We start from the raw sequence: 18,157 nt of genomic DNA on the forward strand, positions 1-18,157 counted from the left end.
CCTACCATTTATTACTACACATCCATACTAGGTCCACCGCATTAGGAAGCTCTACCATTAGAGACACTTTGGGATTAAAAGCAGACCAAATTCCGAGAGCACAGATGGTATTTTGGAGAGCAGAAAAATGGATTAGCCTAATTTGTAACCATGCCTACATAAAACCATAGCTGTTGGATAGATACAACAGATCCTTAAAACTTGTGAGGGCCTTTTTGTTTTTTGTTTTTGCACTGGTGAATTAACCCTGTTGTCCAGCGATTGAATTTAGAACTTGATACATACAATTATTTATAGTTTACACGGTTCAGTAGCTAGAGTACTTAAAGTGGTACCTGACAGACCCAGGTTCAAATCTATTCATAGTCAGGGACAAGTAGCTGCAGATCCCACTCTGTAAAGCATAAGGTATGCAGCAGGGTTGTTGTTGTTGTTGTGTGTGTGTGTGTGGGGGGGAGACACGGTTGCCAACTCTGAGTTAGGAAATTCCTGGAGATTTGGGGGGTAGGGCTTGGGCAAGGCTAGTTTGGGGAGGGACCTCAATGGGGTATAATGCCACAAAGTCCACCCCTCAAAGCAGCCATTTTCTCCAGGGGAAATTATCTCTGCAGCCTGTAGATCCTTTGTAATCCAAGAGATCTCCAGCCCTTACCTGGAAGTTGGCAACCCTAGGGGGAGAAACCAAGAAAGAAGGTTCAAGCATCTTAAAAAGTGATCACCACTATTATGATGGAAACACTGCCAATGACTGCTCACTTTCTTTTTCTAGTACCAGGCTGAGCCTTTCTGCCATCCTACAGAGAGTCCTGATGGCCCACTGCTCTGCCTTCCTCCACTTCAGCCTTCCCCAGCCCCAGAGCAAAGGACCACTAGAGAAGCACAGTTCAGTTTTTCAAGAGAAATGGAATTTGGAGCAGTGGCTCCCACAGTAAAGCACTGGAATAGCCATTTGGGCCCCAATTCCTTTTTCTACAAAGCAAATTAAGTGGAATAGCAGTAACTAGGGATTTTTAAACCACCACCAAAAACTGAGGAGAGCACTCCTTAAAGTATGGTTTTAGGACAATTTGATATTTTCTTGAAATGGTAGCCTGAGCCCTTTATAACACACACAGATTTTTAAAAAACAAACTACAAAAATAATTCATAGCAAAAATTATTTGAACAGTACTCTGGTAATTTATCATTTATGAATACATAGAACTAGAAGTTGGGGATTTCCATATACATAGTACTAGCCAGCTTTACTGTATACATTGTGTAGATTCCCAAGTATTGAATATAATAATTGAGGAATGGGGTAATCTTGTTATACTTCATGGTCCTCTATGGGGAACTTGAATATGGGGGACCTAAATTCAGATCTGTAAGTCAGGCACAAAAAGCAGCTCACTTGGGTTTGGGGGCAAGTCATAATTCCATACCCAAAGGTCTAAATTAAATGAGAACTCCCACCATATTTTACTTAGTCTGCCTATCTCATACTGTTAGGAGTGGACCGGGAAGCAAACAAGCCAAGAACAAGCCAAATTGAGTGGCCCCAGAAGCCACCGTTGAATGGGCCACTCAGCTCAGTGGTGGAAACAATCGGGTTCCTCCTGAAAACTGGCAGCAGAGGGGGGAAAGGCAGTTGGTGATCTGACATCAATTACCATAGCCAATGAAGGTATGAGCAACATGGGACCTGAGGCTCTGGATAGACCTTTGTTATGCTTGCTCCTGAACACTAGTGGCCCACAGGAAATTTCCCTGAAAGTTAAATGGTCAGTCTACCCATGCACACAGTAAGTGGAAGGCCATTTTCAATCTGACCAACACAAGACATAGTTCAACCCTGTTGCAGGGTTTCCAAGAGTGGAAGGCCTATCAGTATACTGCTCAATTGAACTGCGGAATATAAGCATGGCCAATTGGCTAATAAAACAACTAGGAAGTGTGCATCTTTCCTCTACCAAAGGAAATATAAACTCCCCAACCTCAATCTCTAATTGAGAAGCCTCAGAAACATTAACAAAATAAAACCCATCCCAGGCTTTCTACAAAGTCAAACCATTGGTCCATTTAGCCCATTCTAGCCTCTGCCAACAGGCAGTTCTCTAAGGTTTTTGACAGAGGGCCTTCACAGCCCTTCTAGCAGAAATCTTTTAAAACAAAAATATCCATCCAAAAATATGCTCTATTACTGAGCCATAAGTGTCTCCCCTGTCACCCCAGAAAAGTCTAAAGCAACACACTTTAATATTTCAGTTGCTTAAGAGACTTGCTAGTAAAAGTTATGGTGATCAGACTAATAAGAATGCAGATAATCTTATGTTTTATAACTGTACTGCGAGAGATAATCCATATGAAGACTAATAGGTCTAGCTATTTCTCCAGGGTACAGTAAACTATAAAAGTCAAGAAACACATAAGCCCCAAAATAAAATCCACATGACAGTAGGAAGATAAGCAAATAGAATGGCCTGGAACAGAGGATGCTAGGGTATCTGTATCTTTAGCAATTGTGCAAGGGGAGAATGTTAAAGTGCAGTTTCTTACCCCTGTACAATAAACCACACTTATCAAAAAATTCAATTTCTGCACAGGTAAAAAATAAACAAGGAAGTGGACAGTAAGACAACTAAATCAGGGTGGGTAGAGGAAGTGGAAGATCCGACCAAGGAAAGAGGGTACAAAACACACAGAGTACATATTCCTGTTCTAACATAAATAAGATCAAATAAATCCTGGACAGCATATTTGCAAAGCTTTGGTTATAGCAAAGCTAACCTTAGTGAAGGATCTGAACTTATGGAGGCCATCTAGGAAGGCCACAGAACCAAAAGAGGTTGCCAAAACACCAAACAGATATATTATTGAACTGGAGATTTATAAGCACTTATTCAAGTAAACAGATCATGGAGAAAAAGAAGAGTTATATATTCAGCTTAAATATGCATTTTATCAACTCAGTTATAAGAATCTGTTTGATATCGTTTTCTTTAAGGAGCAGCAGCACTGAATTAAATCATCCATTAAACATCCACAATATTACATTTAATAAAGGAAAAGCTGCCAGAAAACACTTTGATTTTTGGTTGACGTATTAGGTTCAATGCCAAGAAAAGATAAAATAATAGAATCTCTTACCTGATTTCCTTTTTGAGGAGCCATAATCCCTGAAAAAAAGGCAACAACAGATAGACATGATTAGCTCCTGGAGCACAGGGGAAGCAAAAGGCAGGTCCCAGGTTCCCATCCACTTGCTCAGAGGCACATTGTGGTCTCCCCTTCCTTTAAACTGGAGCGTGGGACCACAAAGCATTGACACACACACCCTCCGCTGATCAGCAGCAGCTGGTGCTTCTGCAGCAGTAGAGTCTAACAAGCCCATGTGATGCACTAGGAAGAACAGACCATCCACGCAAGAGAGGGGGAGGGCGAGGATATCAATATTTCCCCTCTTTTTAAATCAAGCTTCTTGTGGTGCTTTTGCTGACTTAACCCCTTATCAGTTTCCTCCTACATAGGCACAAGTATGCTGCCACTCCCTGCAAGGTTCCTGCATTTGCTTCATTAAAGCAGTGTTTTGTGATGCTTGCAGACCTGGGATTTTTAAAAACGGTTTGCCATCTGCACAGCATGCAGCTCCTTCTAGTTATCTCTGCCTAACATTGTCTTTCTATGGAAAAATCCTTCCTCTTTGATATAAGGTGAATTACTGCTTTTTTCCCTTACTTGTACTGCTTACGATCCAGTAAGCATGACTATGGGCTGATAAGGGTCTTTTCTTCTAAGGGAAGATGTTGTTAAACAGGACTGTAGTACCGAATAGCCCAGATGATCCTTCATTAAGAATTTGCCCTCCCAGATTTTAAATTATGAAGTCATGATGAAATTCATCAAAATTCACTACATATTTCCCAGGAATGGGTTCAAGTTTTTGCTGATCAATATAATTGCACAATATATATTTTTCTCTACTAGACCTGAATAGGTCACCATCACAATGCTCAGTGGAATTCTTTCTTTTCCTGCTTGCTATTACCTTTACAATACTACAAATCCATGTGTGTGTGTGTGTTTTGTACTTTTAGAACTGTGTGTGTGTGTGCGTGTAAAGTGTTGTCAAGTCGCAGCCGCTTATGGCGACCCCTTTTGGGGTTTTCATGGCAAGAGACTAACAGAGGTGGTTTGCCAGTGCCTTCCTCTGCACAGCAACCCTGGTATTCCTTGGTGGTCTCCCATCCAAATACTAACCAGGGCTGACCCTGCTTAGTGCTTCTGAGATCTGACGAGATCAGGCTAGCCTGGGCCATCCAGGTCAAGGTACTTTTAGAACTACTTAGTATTACAGAAGTCAATGCAGTTTTAGCAAAATTCTATCGGTACTTGCTAGGAATCCCAAAGATACATTACTCAAAAGCAGACTGGTATAACTGGTATAATATTAAAGGAAAATATACATACTACCAACTTGCCATGGTTCTCCTACCCCCACATCCCACACAAACGGACTTTTAGCCCTTTAGGATATATCCTGAGCCTTTAGTAACAGCCTGATACAGGTAAAGTATTTCATGGTAGTTATTTCTATCCCAGGAACATCACATCTAGGTCAAAAGACAGCTTATCCAACCCTCCTCCTTCCTATGAGTCATCTCCCCCCACTAAATTCAAATTTAAAGTTTAAATTTCCTGCCTCATATTACTTTCCCCTACCTTTGACCCACCTTACATCACTTGTAGGCTTCTGTTATGGATATGTTCTGTATGTCATAGTAACTCCATGATACTAAATATTTGTGCTGGTATAACTGGTTGCTATTCAGCTATTCAGGTATGTTGTACTCAAAACAAACAAAAAAAAACCTCTCAAATTCCTCTTCACATTTTTTCAGCACTAAGGAGAAAAATCTTCTCTGAAGACCCATAGAAGGACTTCAGCCAAAAGTAGTCCCATCCCTCTCCCAATCGCCAAGCAGCCTCTGGCCTTTGGTATCCTAATCAATAATCAATCAGTTTCTTCGTTTCTATGGTATACCACGGGCACAGGAAAAGTGGAAGTTCTAGAGCATCCACTCTCTGAAGCCACTCTAGGAGTTCCATTTCTCCCTCCAAAGCTGCCATTTCCTCCAGGGGTACTGTAGTCTGGAGGTTGGTTGTAATTCTGGGACAACTCCAGGCCCCATTTTGAGATTAGTAGTCCTATGAATCTAGCACCTCAGAGATCAAATCTCATCTGTGTTAGCAAAATCAGTCTCTCTTAACTACCCATTTGGCATGTTTCTGGGAAGATTATCTACAGGTTTCAAATAATATAAAATTTGGCACTTTTAAGGTGGTAATTGATGTCTTAAAATAACAAATCTTTTTATAGTAGTTACCTAAGCAATCAGGCAAAGTTCAAATCTAAACAGGGCTTCAGGTGTATATTTTACAGGAATACATTTTTCCAATATTGTGAAACACCTTGAAATTACAGGAGGAAAGTGGATCCAGAATACATTGCTTTTTATAATTTTCAGAAAGATCAATCTTTGTCAGCAGTGTACCCTTATGATCTGCAGTTTTGTGGGAGGGGGAATGGAGGAGGGAAAGTTATTCTATAAAGCAGGAGCTGAAGCTAGACATTTAATCTGTTATTTGCAGCTTGCCTACATGAAACATCTGTAAGAGAGGGGGATGAATAGCAAACTACAGATTCTCACTGAAGGAATGGTACATCTACACGGGTGGTAGATGTTACCTGGCACGGCTGGTGGATTACTTCAATCAGTTGCTATCAGCGCTCAACTTTTACTAGTGCTCAACTTTTACCTGGTTCATTCCCAAAATGTCTCTGGGATAAAAGGGTTCCAAGCTATCTATGCTATTCATAAACGGAGAAGGAGCATTTGATTCTAGCCTGAAGAGCTGTTAAAGACCCTTGGATCATTGAAAGTGTCTAGTAGGAATGAAGCGATAAATCAAGTAGCATTAAAAGAATTATTTCTGTGAAACTATATTCATACCTGATATTGTTTGTGATCCATGCATTTTTATGATTAATGTATTAGATTTATATCCTTTCTTTCATCATGGAACTCAAGGTGGCTTACATGAGCGTCTCAGAAGGTCTCCCATCCAGGCACAGCCCAGACCTCTACCTGCTTATCTTCATCAAGGTTGTTCTATCATGTATCCTTCAATCATATGATGGGAACCATGTAGTCCACCACTCCCTTTATCCTACTTGGCATGTAAATGGTTAAGCTTCACTGGAGAGAATTTGCTATATTTTATTGAGATAATTTTCCCCCTGCTCTTCTCTCCCTGATCGGCATCACAAAAAACAAAACAAAATATTACAAAAGTGGAGAAGAATGTCCTTAATATAATTCCATCTATTTAAAAATGTCAGTAGTGATTAAGAACACCCACCCCCAACAAGATAATCACACAAGTAAATAACTGGCAGGAATTTAAGAAATAATTGAATGTACGTGTATAATCAAATACAGTGGATAATATAATGCCCAGTAGTAATGTACCACTTACTTTCTGTGAATACAAGCTCTGACTCAGCTCTTTGTCTTATGCACATAAATTGTTAAAACTGAAATATTAAGACATTTCCAGCATTCTGATTCCTTCTCCCATTTCCCAAGACAAATAACCCCATGAAACAGCAGTAAGAAGTATCCTATTCATTTCCTGATCTAAATTGTATAGTGAACCCTCTTCCACATGAATTTGTCCCTTCACTATTCGGGTTGAGTTTTTCCATAGACTCAGAATGGCCTCCATTGTGATGATAGTAAGTCCAAGAGTCCAAAATTCCTTGCCTGCAGCAAAAACAGAGACAGACATTTCTGAAATCCTCTTTGTTAAACAAGGCAGCAGAGAGAAGAGTCCAAGTTGAAGAGAAAGGGCTTTACAGAAGCAATGCTTCTCTGACAACCAGTGTGGTGTCATGGTTAGGATATTAGGGCTGCATTCATACATCACTGGATTTTGCACTATAGCAATAATTCCCAACAGGATTATCCTGTGCCGACAAAACAATTCATCCTCACTCAATACTTAAAACGCAACAATATGGCCCAACCTATCTCAAAGGGTCACTATGAGGATAAAATTGATAAGAGAATATATGCTACCCCGAGGTCTTTACAGGAAGGCTGGGATAAAATGCGACACTAAGAAGATATTCAGCAGCCTAACTGCCCAAATTCTACATGTTAATATGTGTTCAAAGTGAAACAATTACTCTAAAAGACACTGCATTCAACAGGATTTATTCCCAAGCAGAAGTATAGCTTTAGGCTCCAGTATATTTATTAGTCAAGAGGATAAAATTCAAAAGGAGATGCAAATATAAGTATGCAAGGAGCAGTCCAAACAGGCAGAAAGGAATGAGTTATTGGTATGGAGATGGAGCCGAGACATGATATGAAAATGATGCTGCATCAAATGGGCTAAGGGCTCAAAAAGACACAAATGCCAGAACTGAAAGTCAGCAGTGGCCACTTTTTTCTGATGACTATTATTCATCTTTGAGATTGTATTACTTTCCTGGATGATGGCTGAGCACTGACCTGATGAGTTCATTCGTGCATTAGGCTAAAATATATGGCCCAGGGGGCAGGGAATGGAGCCATACCACAAGGGAAACACAATGACTATGGAAGAACAAATCAGGTGGCCGTGGTCGGCAGGGGTAATCAATTAAAACTAAATGACCTCCTTCTGAAAAGGTCATCTAGCACTTGGATATGCAACATGGATGTTTACTGTCGGCTTTTTCCGGGAAAGATGAAGGACAAAAAATAAGGTCTTGCTTAAGAGTTCTGCTCCATCTGTTTTTGCTTTGCCTTGTTTATCCCATCAGTTTGGGAATTTCTTCACAAAAGGCAATTTACCTCACCAAGGACCTGCCCTGTAAAGCAGCCTGAACCTTCTGTGAGCCAGTATTGAAATTATGCCTTGTGTCAAACCAAACATATTTTTATTTTGCTATGTCTGTGGTGGGGAGGGGTGTTGCTTTCTCGGAGGTGGCATCTTTCTTATTGAATGTAAATAGTGACAGGCAGAGCACAAAAATAGTTCATTGAGGAATAATACAATTTTCATTATTTGTTGTATTGTTCTTACAGATTCATGGTAAAAATAACGTTAGGTTATCTTAAAAACAACAGTCACTGCATTCATTGTTTGAATGCATACAAGATTACTTTTGGTGTTCTTTGGAGTCAATAGTAATATCTAACAAGTTTTAGTACCCTCATAAACCTAGCATTCCCATGATTCTTTGGCAGAAATCATGACAATTAAAGTGATTTAAATCTGGCTTGTTTGGAATGTAGGTAATTTACAGTGCAAAACTACTGAAATAAATGGGTTTAGACCAGAGTAATTTTACACAGGACTGCACTGTTAATGAGAATATAAACCTTTTGTCTATTGTTAATACCTAGTTACACATAAACTCAGTTAAGACATAATGCAAATCCATGGTTTATTGTAACGATGGATAGTTTATGAAACCAGGATTGTAGATGATTATTAAAATCCTTGTTTGCTCTGACAAAAGCTGGTTTCATCATCCCTACTCCTTCCCCCTGCTCCCTCCCAGAGACCCAGGCATGGCGGTGAAGGTGGTGAAGGAGCAGAGACCCAGGCATTGTGGTATGACACCAGGAAGAAAGCCAGGAATAAGCCATGATACCCAGTGTTCAGAAGAATCATAGTTAAGACTAACTGTGCTTAAGAAACCAACTTCAAACAATGGTTTCAGATTCTATGTAACCATAGTGATGGAGCTTGTGTTCAGATGACCATGCTAACCATAGTTAGTCTAATTAAACCACGGTTCTGGATTATGTCTGAACCGAACCATTACATCCAACTAAGAAGGGCTTCTAGAATCAGCAAGAGCTGTTCACCAATTTCCTTTATAAGCTCACTGGTATAGACATCTTGAACAGGACCAAGAGAGGTCAGTGGAAGAAGTATGAGGAAAAGCCACGCGGATGTTAGTCCAAAGAGGATCAGAGCAAGATAAATTCCCTAAACAAAATATATCATTTAGTCAACATTAGGACACTATTTTATACCCACAATGTTGGTCATGTTTCACCAAGCAACCTGCCACTGAAGCCTATACACAAGCCACCGCACTTTTTTCATATCTAGCTTATTTCCAAGATTATTAGACCCATGCTGGGCAGAAGGAATTCCAGTCTGTGGGTTGGACCAAGCAATGCAGGAGGTGCTGATGGTCATGGTTTTTTTTCTGCTTTCCTCTCCCCTCAGAAGTCCCATTTAATTCAAGAAAGTTGGTACCCAGGGTGCAGGAACCATGTGGAATAACAGCCACATGGATCAATGGGTTGCAGTGATACAGATGTTAGTCTGAAATTGTACTTCCCATGAAATTGTACTTCCTACCCCTTCCACCAGAAGAAGGAAGCATTACTTTTGTCTTTGCATGGAGCACCCATTCATAAACAGCTAGATTTGAGTCCAGTAGCACCTTTGAGACCAGCAAGATTTTTGTTGGTCTCTGGGATGCTACTGGACTCAAATCTAGCTGTTCTACTGCAGACCAACACAGCTACCCTCTAAAACATTCAAAAACAGCTAGCTCCATTAAGAGAATGCTTGGTCTGCAACCTTCTTTTTTTGTGATTGTCCCAGTCATTATGGCAGTCACTTTGGGATTGGTCCCCATAGAAGCTATGCTCTGTTGATACCCTCTTTCCATTTTCACAGTTCCAAAAGTGCCTGCTAGAGTTGCCAGCCACCAGATGGGGCTGGAGACCTCCCAGAATTACAACTGATCTCCAGACTACAAAGGTCAGTTCCACTGGAGAAAATGGCTTCTTTAGAGTGCAGACTCTGAGGTCCCTCCCCAAACCCTGCCCTCTCCAGGCTCCGCCCCCACACTTTCAGAAATTTCCCAACCCAGAGTTGGCAATCCTAGTGCCCACACACTTCAACAAACTAGGGGTCCCTGGTCTACATGATTTCAAACTGTATGGATATAGGTTCTATCCCAGTGGTCAGAACGTTCAAAAAGCAGTGTTCCCCAGCACAGGAATAAAGCATACACATATACAGTATGCACACACACAGGTGCTCTGCCTATGTGAGCATTGATAAGAGCGGGGCTGGCTCAGCTGTGAGAGGTACAGGGTCAGTGCCCTTGTTTCCAGTCTTCCACAACACACATTGGCCTTGCACATATGTTGTATGTAAAGTGCTTCCACTGAAAAGTGCTGATTTAAGGTGGTGTGAGGTAATACGTGATGTTGGAATACGAGGGTGCATTCACACATGCAACTTTTCACTTTATGAAACTGATTAACAATATAACCAGAATATTGTCGAAGGCTTTCACGGTCAGAGTTCATTGGTTCTCGTAGGTTATACGGGCTGTGTAACCGTGGTCTTGGTATTTTCTTTCCTGACACAGCTGCTGGTGAAACGTCAGGAAAGAAAATACCAAGACCACGGTTACACAGCCCGGATAACCTACGAGAACCAATATAACCAGACCTTATTTAGTGTGGTGGTTTTAACTAAAAAAAGTATTTGTTAGTGGAAATTCAGAATACTTGGAACATTGCATGATCATACCTAGAACTAGGATTCAAGCACCACTTCTCTGGGTACAGTACAAACTTCTCGCATACTCCCTCCCTAGACATCCCACTTGTACAATCTAATGCCATGGAAGAAAAAAATTCTATTTTATTTCCAGAATGACATCAATAGACCATAGCATGCTAATGGACTTGTGGTGCCTCTGGACTGGTAGAATGTACCTATCCCCACCCCTCATGCTTGGGCCTTGCCTAGAACAGGAAATAATCTGTGTGAAACTGTAGTGTCTCATTCTACTGTAACACAATACATGTGTCTTTCTAGTAGCTATGATCTTGTTGGATTGCTGGTCAAAAAATACATCCTATGACTAATTCAAAGATATTTGGTAAAGAACTAGTTCTCACTGATCCATAACTGTGTTAGGGCTGTATTATTTCAGACAGCAGGGGGAGGTTTCCATGACTTTCCCTGCAGACATAAGAACATGAGAACATAAGAAAAGCCATACTGGATCAGGCTTTGGAAGAGCATTTGTGAATGTCAGCTCACACCTGCAGTCTGAAGTGGTACAGCCCAGACACAGGTTTACCACCTCGGTGAGAACTAGGCCTTAGATGATGCAAATGCTCACTGGATGCAATTCCAAGAAGTCACAGCCCCACAAAGCAATTCAAACATTCAGGGAATACCTATTAGATTAAAAAAAAAAGTCAGCACATCATTGAGCAGGAGCCTACATTCCTCTGTGTAAATGCTTGAGACCTATAAATTACAAACCTCCAGAGCTGAGTCTTGACCTCCCAAGTGTATTCAGCTCAGCATTTCAGGCTCCAGCCTGTCTTTTGGACAGTGATTTAGAACGGAAAAGCTTTTTATCTAATTGTGAGACAGAATCCTGTGCAGCTTGCCAGACACCTCTAAATGGATGAGATACACAGCAGGGCCTGCTGACGGCCGTTGCTTTATTTTCTCCCCTGGCTGCAGAGCCATCCCCCACTCTTCCATCCCACTCCTCAGCTTTGCTGAGTTTGCTTTTCATCACACGGTGAATGACCCTCACTTAATTATCTTAGCGGTTTTAGATCTGGCAGATAAATATGTATGATAAGGAACACATACTTGCACATGCATTATTTTTTTACTCCAAGTGCCATCAGGTTCCTCTTCTAAACGAGCCCCGAGGGTAAACACTGGATTAAAACCCCACTTGTTGTAATTGCATTTGAACATCAAAAACAGTCTTTTAGCGCTACCATATGAATAGGTAAGGATTAACCTCAATCTTTGTCCTATTTGACCCAAAGCCAATTTAGGGTATTTTCTCACATGTGGTTTAATAGGGCTCTTACTTCAATCAGTTTGTAATGTGTGAATGCCAAAGGTGATTAGCTGTGTGAAGAACAATGTCTGGAAATATACAATATAATATCAGAAGGCTCAAAGTAATTGTGATCATCTCTTCCTAATTGTCATGAATATATGTGGATTTTGCCATTCTAGTTAAACAGTGTATATTTCAACTGGTGCCGGTAATTCTCTGCTTTAACGATGGGCAATTTCCTGGGACTAAGCCCCATTGAAGAACATGGGACTTACTTTGGAACAGGCATGTTTGGCCTTGCTCCCATAATTTCCTGCTTGAGGTCATAACAGGCTTTGGGTTGGATTCTACCACTTTGTTCTGTTGGCGCCTGACCAATCTTCTGGTGCAAAATGTCTTCTGTTGACGTAAGACACTGGGCATTTTGTGTCACCAGGTGCCTTGCACCAGAGCAATGGGTAGGCACTGGCAGAACAAAATGGTGGGACTCAGTGCTTTATGAGTCTCTACATAGCCCTTATATGTAAGACAAATTTCTAAGGTTGTTCCTATTGCTGTGCTAACGATTATCTCTTATCAGCATCACACTAAACATTACACTGTCTAAGTCTACCCTGTGCCCTGTCAAACCAGATGTGCACTAGGAGTTCCATGTTCACAGCTCCCAGTGATTTCTGAAGCATAATTCTCAGGTGCATGGGGACCAGATCTAAGGTTGCCAACCTCCAGGTGTGGCCTGGAGATCTCCCGATATTGCAATTGAACTCCTGGTGACAGAGATCAGTTCCCCTGGGGGGGGAAACCTGCATTGGAGTGTGGATTCTGTATCCTTATACCCTGCTGAGCTCCCTCCCCAAACCCCATCTTCCCCAGGCTCCACCCCCAAATCTCCAGGAATTTCCCAACCCAGAACTGGGAGCTCTAGATTTATCCTGGCTCTATAGGGAAAAGGGCTTAAAGCCTTACCCCTGCACCACTTTCCTGACTTTTTCCAAGGCCCCAGGGAGCCCCCGTTTGCCCCATAGTGAAATGTATATATACTGATAGGTTACATATAAATTTTCCCAAGAGGGCAAACAGCAGCACCCCAGCATTGGACTTAGACACCTTCTCTTCATGTGCTATGGTCCTAATCTGGATTGGGCCCTCCATATACTTAAAAAGTAAGTGTCAAAAGTCCCTGGGAGATCCAGAACATGGAACATAAACAGTGTAACGTGTAGTTAGGCCCTTAGACTCCACATTTTTATGGGGAGTTACCTTCCACTCCCATATATTGTGGCCATACCTAACTGTGCTTTAACTCATCCACTAGATTTATACATGAGACTCAGAGACATTTAGCATCTTGGTCTCAATTTCACACTGAAGGTCTCCCATACGTGCATGTTGATCTTATTTTCAAATAGATTCTGCGTTGCAAAAAATCAAAGGGCAGCTGATGCCTCTAGGAAAATAGCTTGTTAGATGTATATTGCGGAAGAAATGCCGTTTCTTACACAACTCTTCCTTTGTGTTTCTTTTTGTTGAAGGCTTAAATACAGCTTCAGGGGCGGGTGCTGATCTGCTTTTAGTGGCATATTTTCCATGCTCTGTTCAAGGACATCACAATAGTTTGCTTTGTAAATGACTGCAGCTAGGGAGACAACATCCACAAAGGGCAGCAGAAATAAGACAATGACTCCTCTCTTTATGCTGGTATGCCTCGAAAACAGGGAGAAGTGGGGTACAAACACAAGTTGGCTTGTTCACAAGTGACTTTTCCTTTGCATATCTGCTGAGATAACTAGAGAGAAGAAAGCACTGCCAGCAATGAGAGTAGTAATGAGAAGTAAAGGAAGTGTAAAACAAGAAGCAGTACGCCAAGCCCTGACTCGACCCCACTTCATCTGAGGACAGCTAGGGGCTGACTCACTGATGAGAGGAAGGGCAGGAGGAGCCAGGCAGTGGTGGGGAGGGCATGGTCAGAAAGCAAGGCCAAGCTGGGACTTGGGGTCGGGGAAGGCCAGGATGGGAGAAGCTAAGAGGCAGCCCTGAGCAGCCAGGGGAAGGAGCAGGGCAGGGAGGCAGGCAAGGCTTCCTTCCCCTCTTATAACCTCCCAGGCGGAGCAGGCAGAAGGGGACTGGATACAAGCCAGGTGTGGGTAGGGCCAGGGAATCCCATGAAAGGGAAGGCACCACACCCAGCCAGAAAGGAAGGGACTGAGCTCCTAGAAAAAGACAGAGGAGGCCAGAATAAGCCAGTTCAGGAAAGGCAAAGGACCGAGTGCCAGAAGCCCCTCTCCTTCCCAATCCTGAGGCTGGAGTAAGGACGACCTCCTCATTTCCCTTTCATCTGTGAAAACCACAGAGGGTAGGGAGCCTGCCCTAGAGACAGGAGAGCCTCACACAATAACTCCTCAATGCATGAGACAAGATAAAGGAGAAGAGTGAAGTGGGTTTAAAGTGGAGGGGAAACTCCAGATCCAGCATGGTATAGTGGTTAGAGTACCAGACTGAGATCTGGGAGACTCGAGTTCCAATCCCCACTCTGCCATTGATGCTTGCTGGGTGACTTTGGGCCAGGCCACACACACTTATCTGCCTCACAGGATAGTTGTGAGGATAAAATTGAAAAGGGGGAAATGTTGTAAGCCATTTTAGGTCCCCAATGGGGAGACAAGTGGGGTATAATGGAAGTAAATAAATAAATCTTGTCCCCAAATCCAAATGTGACCAGAAATTGAAATGTTTAGGGCAGGGATGAAAGGTCACATTTTCCCCTTCCTGTACTCTCAGCATTTATAGCTCACACCAGGGGTATCTTACCAGTTCCCCAGGCCTCTGGAGTGAGCCAGAATTTTGTCTCCATATTCTTTCCCTTAGCAAACCCAAGGCAGAGGCACAAGGTCTGTCTTCCAGAAGAATCCAGTTGTAAGGGTCAATTTTGTGCAAGGAACTGGATTCTTAAGACCATGCTGTGCCTACAAAGGATACTGCTGCTTATTATACAGAAAGGAGTACTTTCAAGGTATACAAACTGGCTATCAATTCAAGATTCCATTCTTTAAAATAAAAAAAATGTGCAAGGTATTGGAAATGAGGGAGATTCTGGCTTCAGTTTTCAGAAGTAGCTGTTAATTTGCCCTTTCTGGAGTTGAGGGAAAGACGTGAACAATGTAATTTTGAATCGCCATGATGAACACAAATGAATTGTCAGCAGAAAGATCGTCACCACTAAAACCTTCCTTTAGCCAGCAGCGACTGGCATGGCTGCCAGGCAGCTGTTATAAGGCAGTCACCAATCGGGCTGATGCAGCCTGCTGGAACTCTTCAAGCCGCTGGAAGAAATGCTGCCCAACAGCTGGTTTCTATCTTCCGTGCTTCGGCCCACGTCACGTCTCTGAAAGAATCTTTTGCAGCCTCGGCAAGAGATAGACCAGGAACACAACGGCAAGAATAACGGACTGAAAGCAAAACTGCAGAGCAATCAGGCGCTCCAACGAGCTGCTTGTAAATCTACTAAAATGTGGCATGCTTCCATGATAAACAACACACTGTGGTTCTTGCTCTCTTCCCAGTTCATCCGTTGGAAGGCCAGCTCTGTTGCGAATATGCCATGAGAAAACAAACCTAAAGCTGACACGCCCCCTGTTGGACAGAATGTCTTTCTACAGCCTGACAATCCTCAATGCAGCCATGCAATTTCAGACATTGAGACAAAGCCAACTCAGGTCACCAGATTTCGTGTAAAGTGGGGTGGGAGAAATTTAAAGCACATCTTGAGCACAAGGGAGGAAAAAACTAACCCCCCCTCCCAATTTCTGCTTTCCCTTGCAACAACTTTTACCCAGTTATTTTTTCCCTGGAGGAAATTACTTTTGGACACAAAACATCACTGAAAAAGGCAGGGTGAAATAGTTTCAGGGAGAAAATCACTTGAAAGCAGGATAGAGAAAAAACAGGAAAAATGGGGGGTGTTTCCTGAGGACTTCTCAGTTTTTCTGATGGAAAAATAGGGAAATTCGGGAGAACACTGAACAAAATCGTATGAACAAAATCATATGCCATATTATCACTTTTATTTATTTCCACCCAGTCATGGTTCACAAGGCAGCAAACATAAAATATTAAAACATTTAAACAATTAAAGATGCAGTTAAAATTATAGAATTCAATTACACATAAACAAGGAGGCCAATAACCAAGGACCTTTCTTGGGTTAGCATCTTGGTGTGCATTACAGCACAAATCTTTCAAGTATAAATTCAAAATGTAAGCAGGGTCCCGGCTTCTCTTCAGCCCAGCCCGGGCTTCTTATCACAGCATGTCACACCAAGCCTCTTTCAGCAAGTTCCTGCCTCTGCTAAGACAGGAAAGGAGGGTGGGAAGGAGGTGGGAAGGAGGAAGTGGAGGGGAAAGGGGCTCCCTCTCCTCCGCAGCAAAGGGGAAAGGACGCGGAACACAATAGAGGCTTTGCACGCCCAGTGCTCTCTGCTAATCACAGTGGGGGTGACCTTGGGTGCTGGGGGAGCAAGGCAGCTAAGGCTAAGTGAAGACTGCAACAGGAGCAGAGCCAAATGGACAGTGGCTCCCTTAGCTGGTGTGCAGCGCCAGGTTCAAGAGCCGCCCGCGGCTAGCTGCACACCTCTCCCCGAAGCAAAGATGGCCATCGCGCACATCGCAACACGAGTACATCTTCTGCCACCCCTCTGCGTGCACCACCCAAGGCAGGTGCCCTCCCCCACTTCACCCCCTATATCCAGCCCTGACAGTTCGTGGTATTTTCCAGCTAAAGGCTCTTGAATAGCAAGAAAATGCTTTTCTTTGCATATGATTCTGGAAAGGAAAACTAGTCAGAGTAGACTACTTGGAGCTAGAGGTCCAATGATCCAACTCAACCTAAGTTGACTGGCTGCCTGAGATGAATATATATTCCCCTGGAGAAAACAAGGTTGATCAAGAGTTTCCCCTTTGCGATATCTTCCACTGGAATTTGACCCTTTTAGCTCAGCGAAACACTGAGTGAACTTTCAGAAGGTAAAGGTAAAGGTCCCCTGTGCAAGCATGGGGTCATTCCTGATCCGTGGGGTGACATCAAATCCCGACGTTTACTAGGCAGACTTTGTTTATGGGGTGGTTTGCCAGTGCCTTCCCCAGTCATCCTCCCTTTACCCCCAGCAAGCTGGGTACTCATTTTAACGACCTCGGAAGGATGGAAGGCTGAGTCAGCCTTGAGCCGGCTACCTGAAACCAACTTCCATTGGGATCGAACTCAGGTCGTGAGCAGAGCTTGGACTGCAATACTGCAGCTTACGCACAAATTTATAAACCAGTTTGTTTGACAAATAGAGCAGTTGCTTTCTGTGTGTGTGTGTTTATAGTTGAGACACTGTCAATGTCTCCCTTGGCTTCATTATCATCCTTAGGTTATTAGATTATCTGTTTGTTTGTTTTCATTTTGGATTGTCACAGCTTTAAGGATCATAATGAGGAAATTGAAATTGTTCAACACTTTCTATTCCTTGGCTCAATTAGCAACCAAAAGGGAGATTGCAACCAAGAAATCAGAAGGAGAGGAAGAGTGCAATACTGAAGGGGGGCTGAAAGAGGTTTGGAGGAGGCGTGACCCCTGCGGCAGCGTTAAGTGCTACTTGTGCCATCCAAATGGGCACTTAAGCCGCAGCAGGGCCACTTACACTGGTGTTGGGGAGTGATGCAGTAGCACAAGGTATGGGCGCCGGCACAGCCTCAACAGCAGCATTTCTCTAACACAAGAGCTTGCATTAGTGCCAAAGCCCTTTCGCCCTGGGAACCCCCATTTTTGTCAGTGCAAACTTGTGCCTGCTAAATTGGTGGTGTAGCCCCATGAAACTGTATAGAGCAGTTTCACAGGGCTTGTGGGAGGGAATTCAGCCACCTCAGAAGTACTCCCCCTTAGGATTGCTCTGCCTGTCTGGGAAGGGCAGCCATGAAGGAGCTAGAAAAGATTCTTAAGTGTAAGGATGTGTCACTGGCAATCAAGATCAAGTTACTTCAAGCCATAGTATTCCCTATTACTATGTAGTTATGAGGAAAGCTGACAGAAAGAAAGCAGCTTTCTTTGAAATGTGGTGTTGGAGAAGAGTTTTAGTGATACTTTGGACCACTAAAAAGACAAATTAGTGGATCCTAGATCAAATCAAGCCTGAACTGAGGCTACTGTACTTTTGTCACATTATAGGAAGATTCACTGGAAAAGACAATAATGCTAGAAAAAGTTGAAGGCAGCAGGAAAAGAGGAAG

The 18,157-nt window shown here is 42.7% G+C and overlaps 1 protein-coding gene across 7 annotated transcripts in view; it reads right to left on the reverse strand.

Annotated features, from left to right (window-relative positions):
* Positions 1-18,157, reverse strand: part of SH3PXD2A (SH3 and PX domains 2A) — a 271,900-nt gene that overhangs the window by 100,974 nt on the left and 152,769 nt on the right. For 5 of the 7 annotated variants that reach the window (XM_056849280.1, XM_056849281.1, XM_056849279.1 and 2 more), the window contains one exon: positions 3,130-3,158. In XM_056849280.1, the coding sequence (XP_056705258.1) occupies positions 3,130-3,158 (29 nt within the window). Of the gene's footprint in view, positions 1-3,129; positions 3,309-18,157 lie in introns of those variants that run through there. The other 2 variants (XM_056849283.1, XM_056849282.1) reach the window with 1 other exon arrangement.

This window comes from Euleptes europaea, chromosome 5 (genome assembly GCF_029931775.1).
Source record: "Euleptes europaea isolate rEulEur1 chromosome 5, rEulEur1.hap1, whole genome shotgun sequence".
NCBI classification, from domain to species: domain Eukaryota; kingdom Metazoa; phylum Chordata; class Lepidosauria; order Squamata; family Sphaerodactylidae; genus Euleptes; species Euleptes europaea.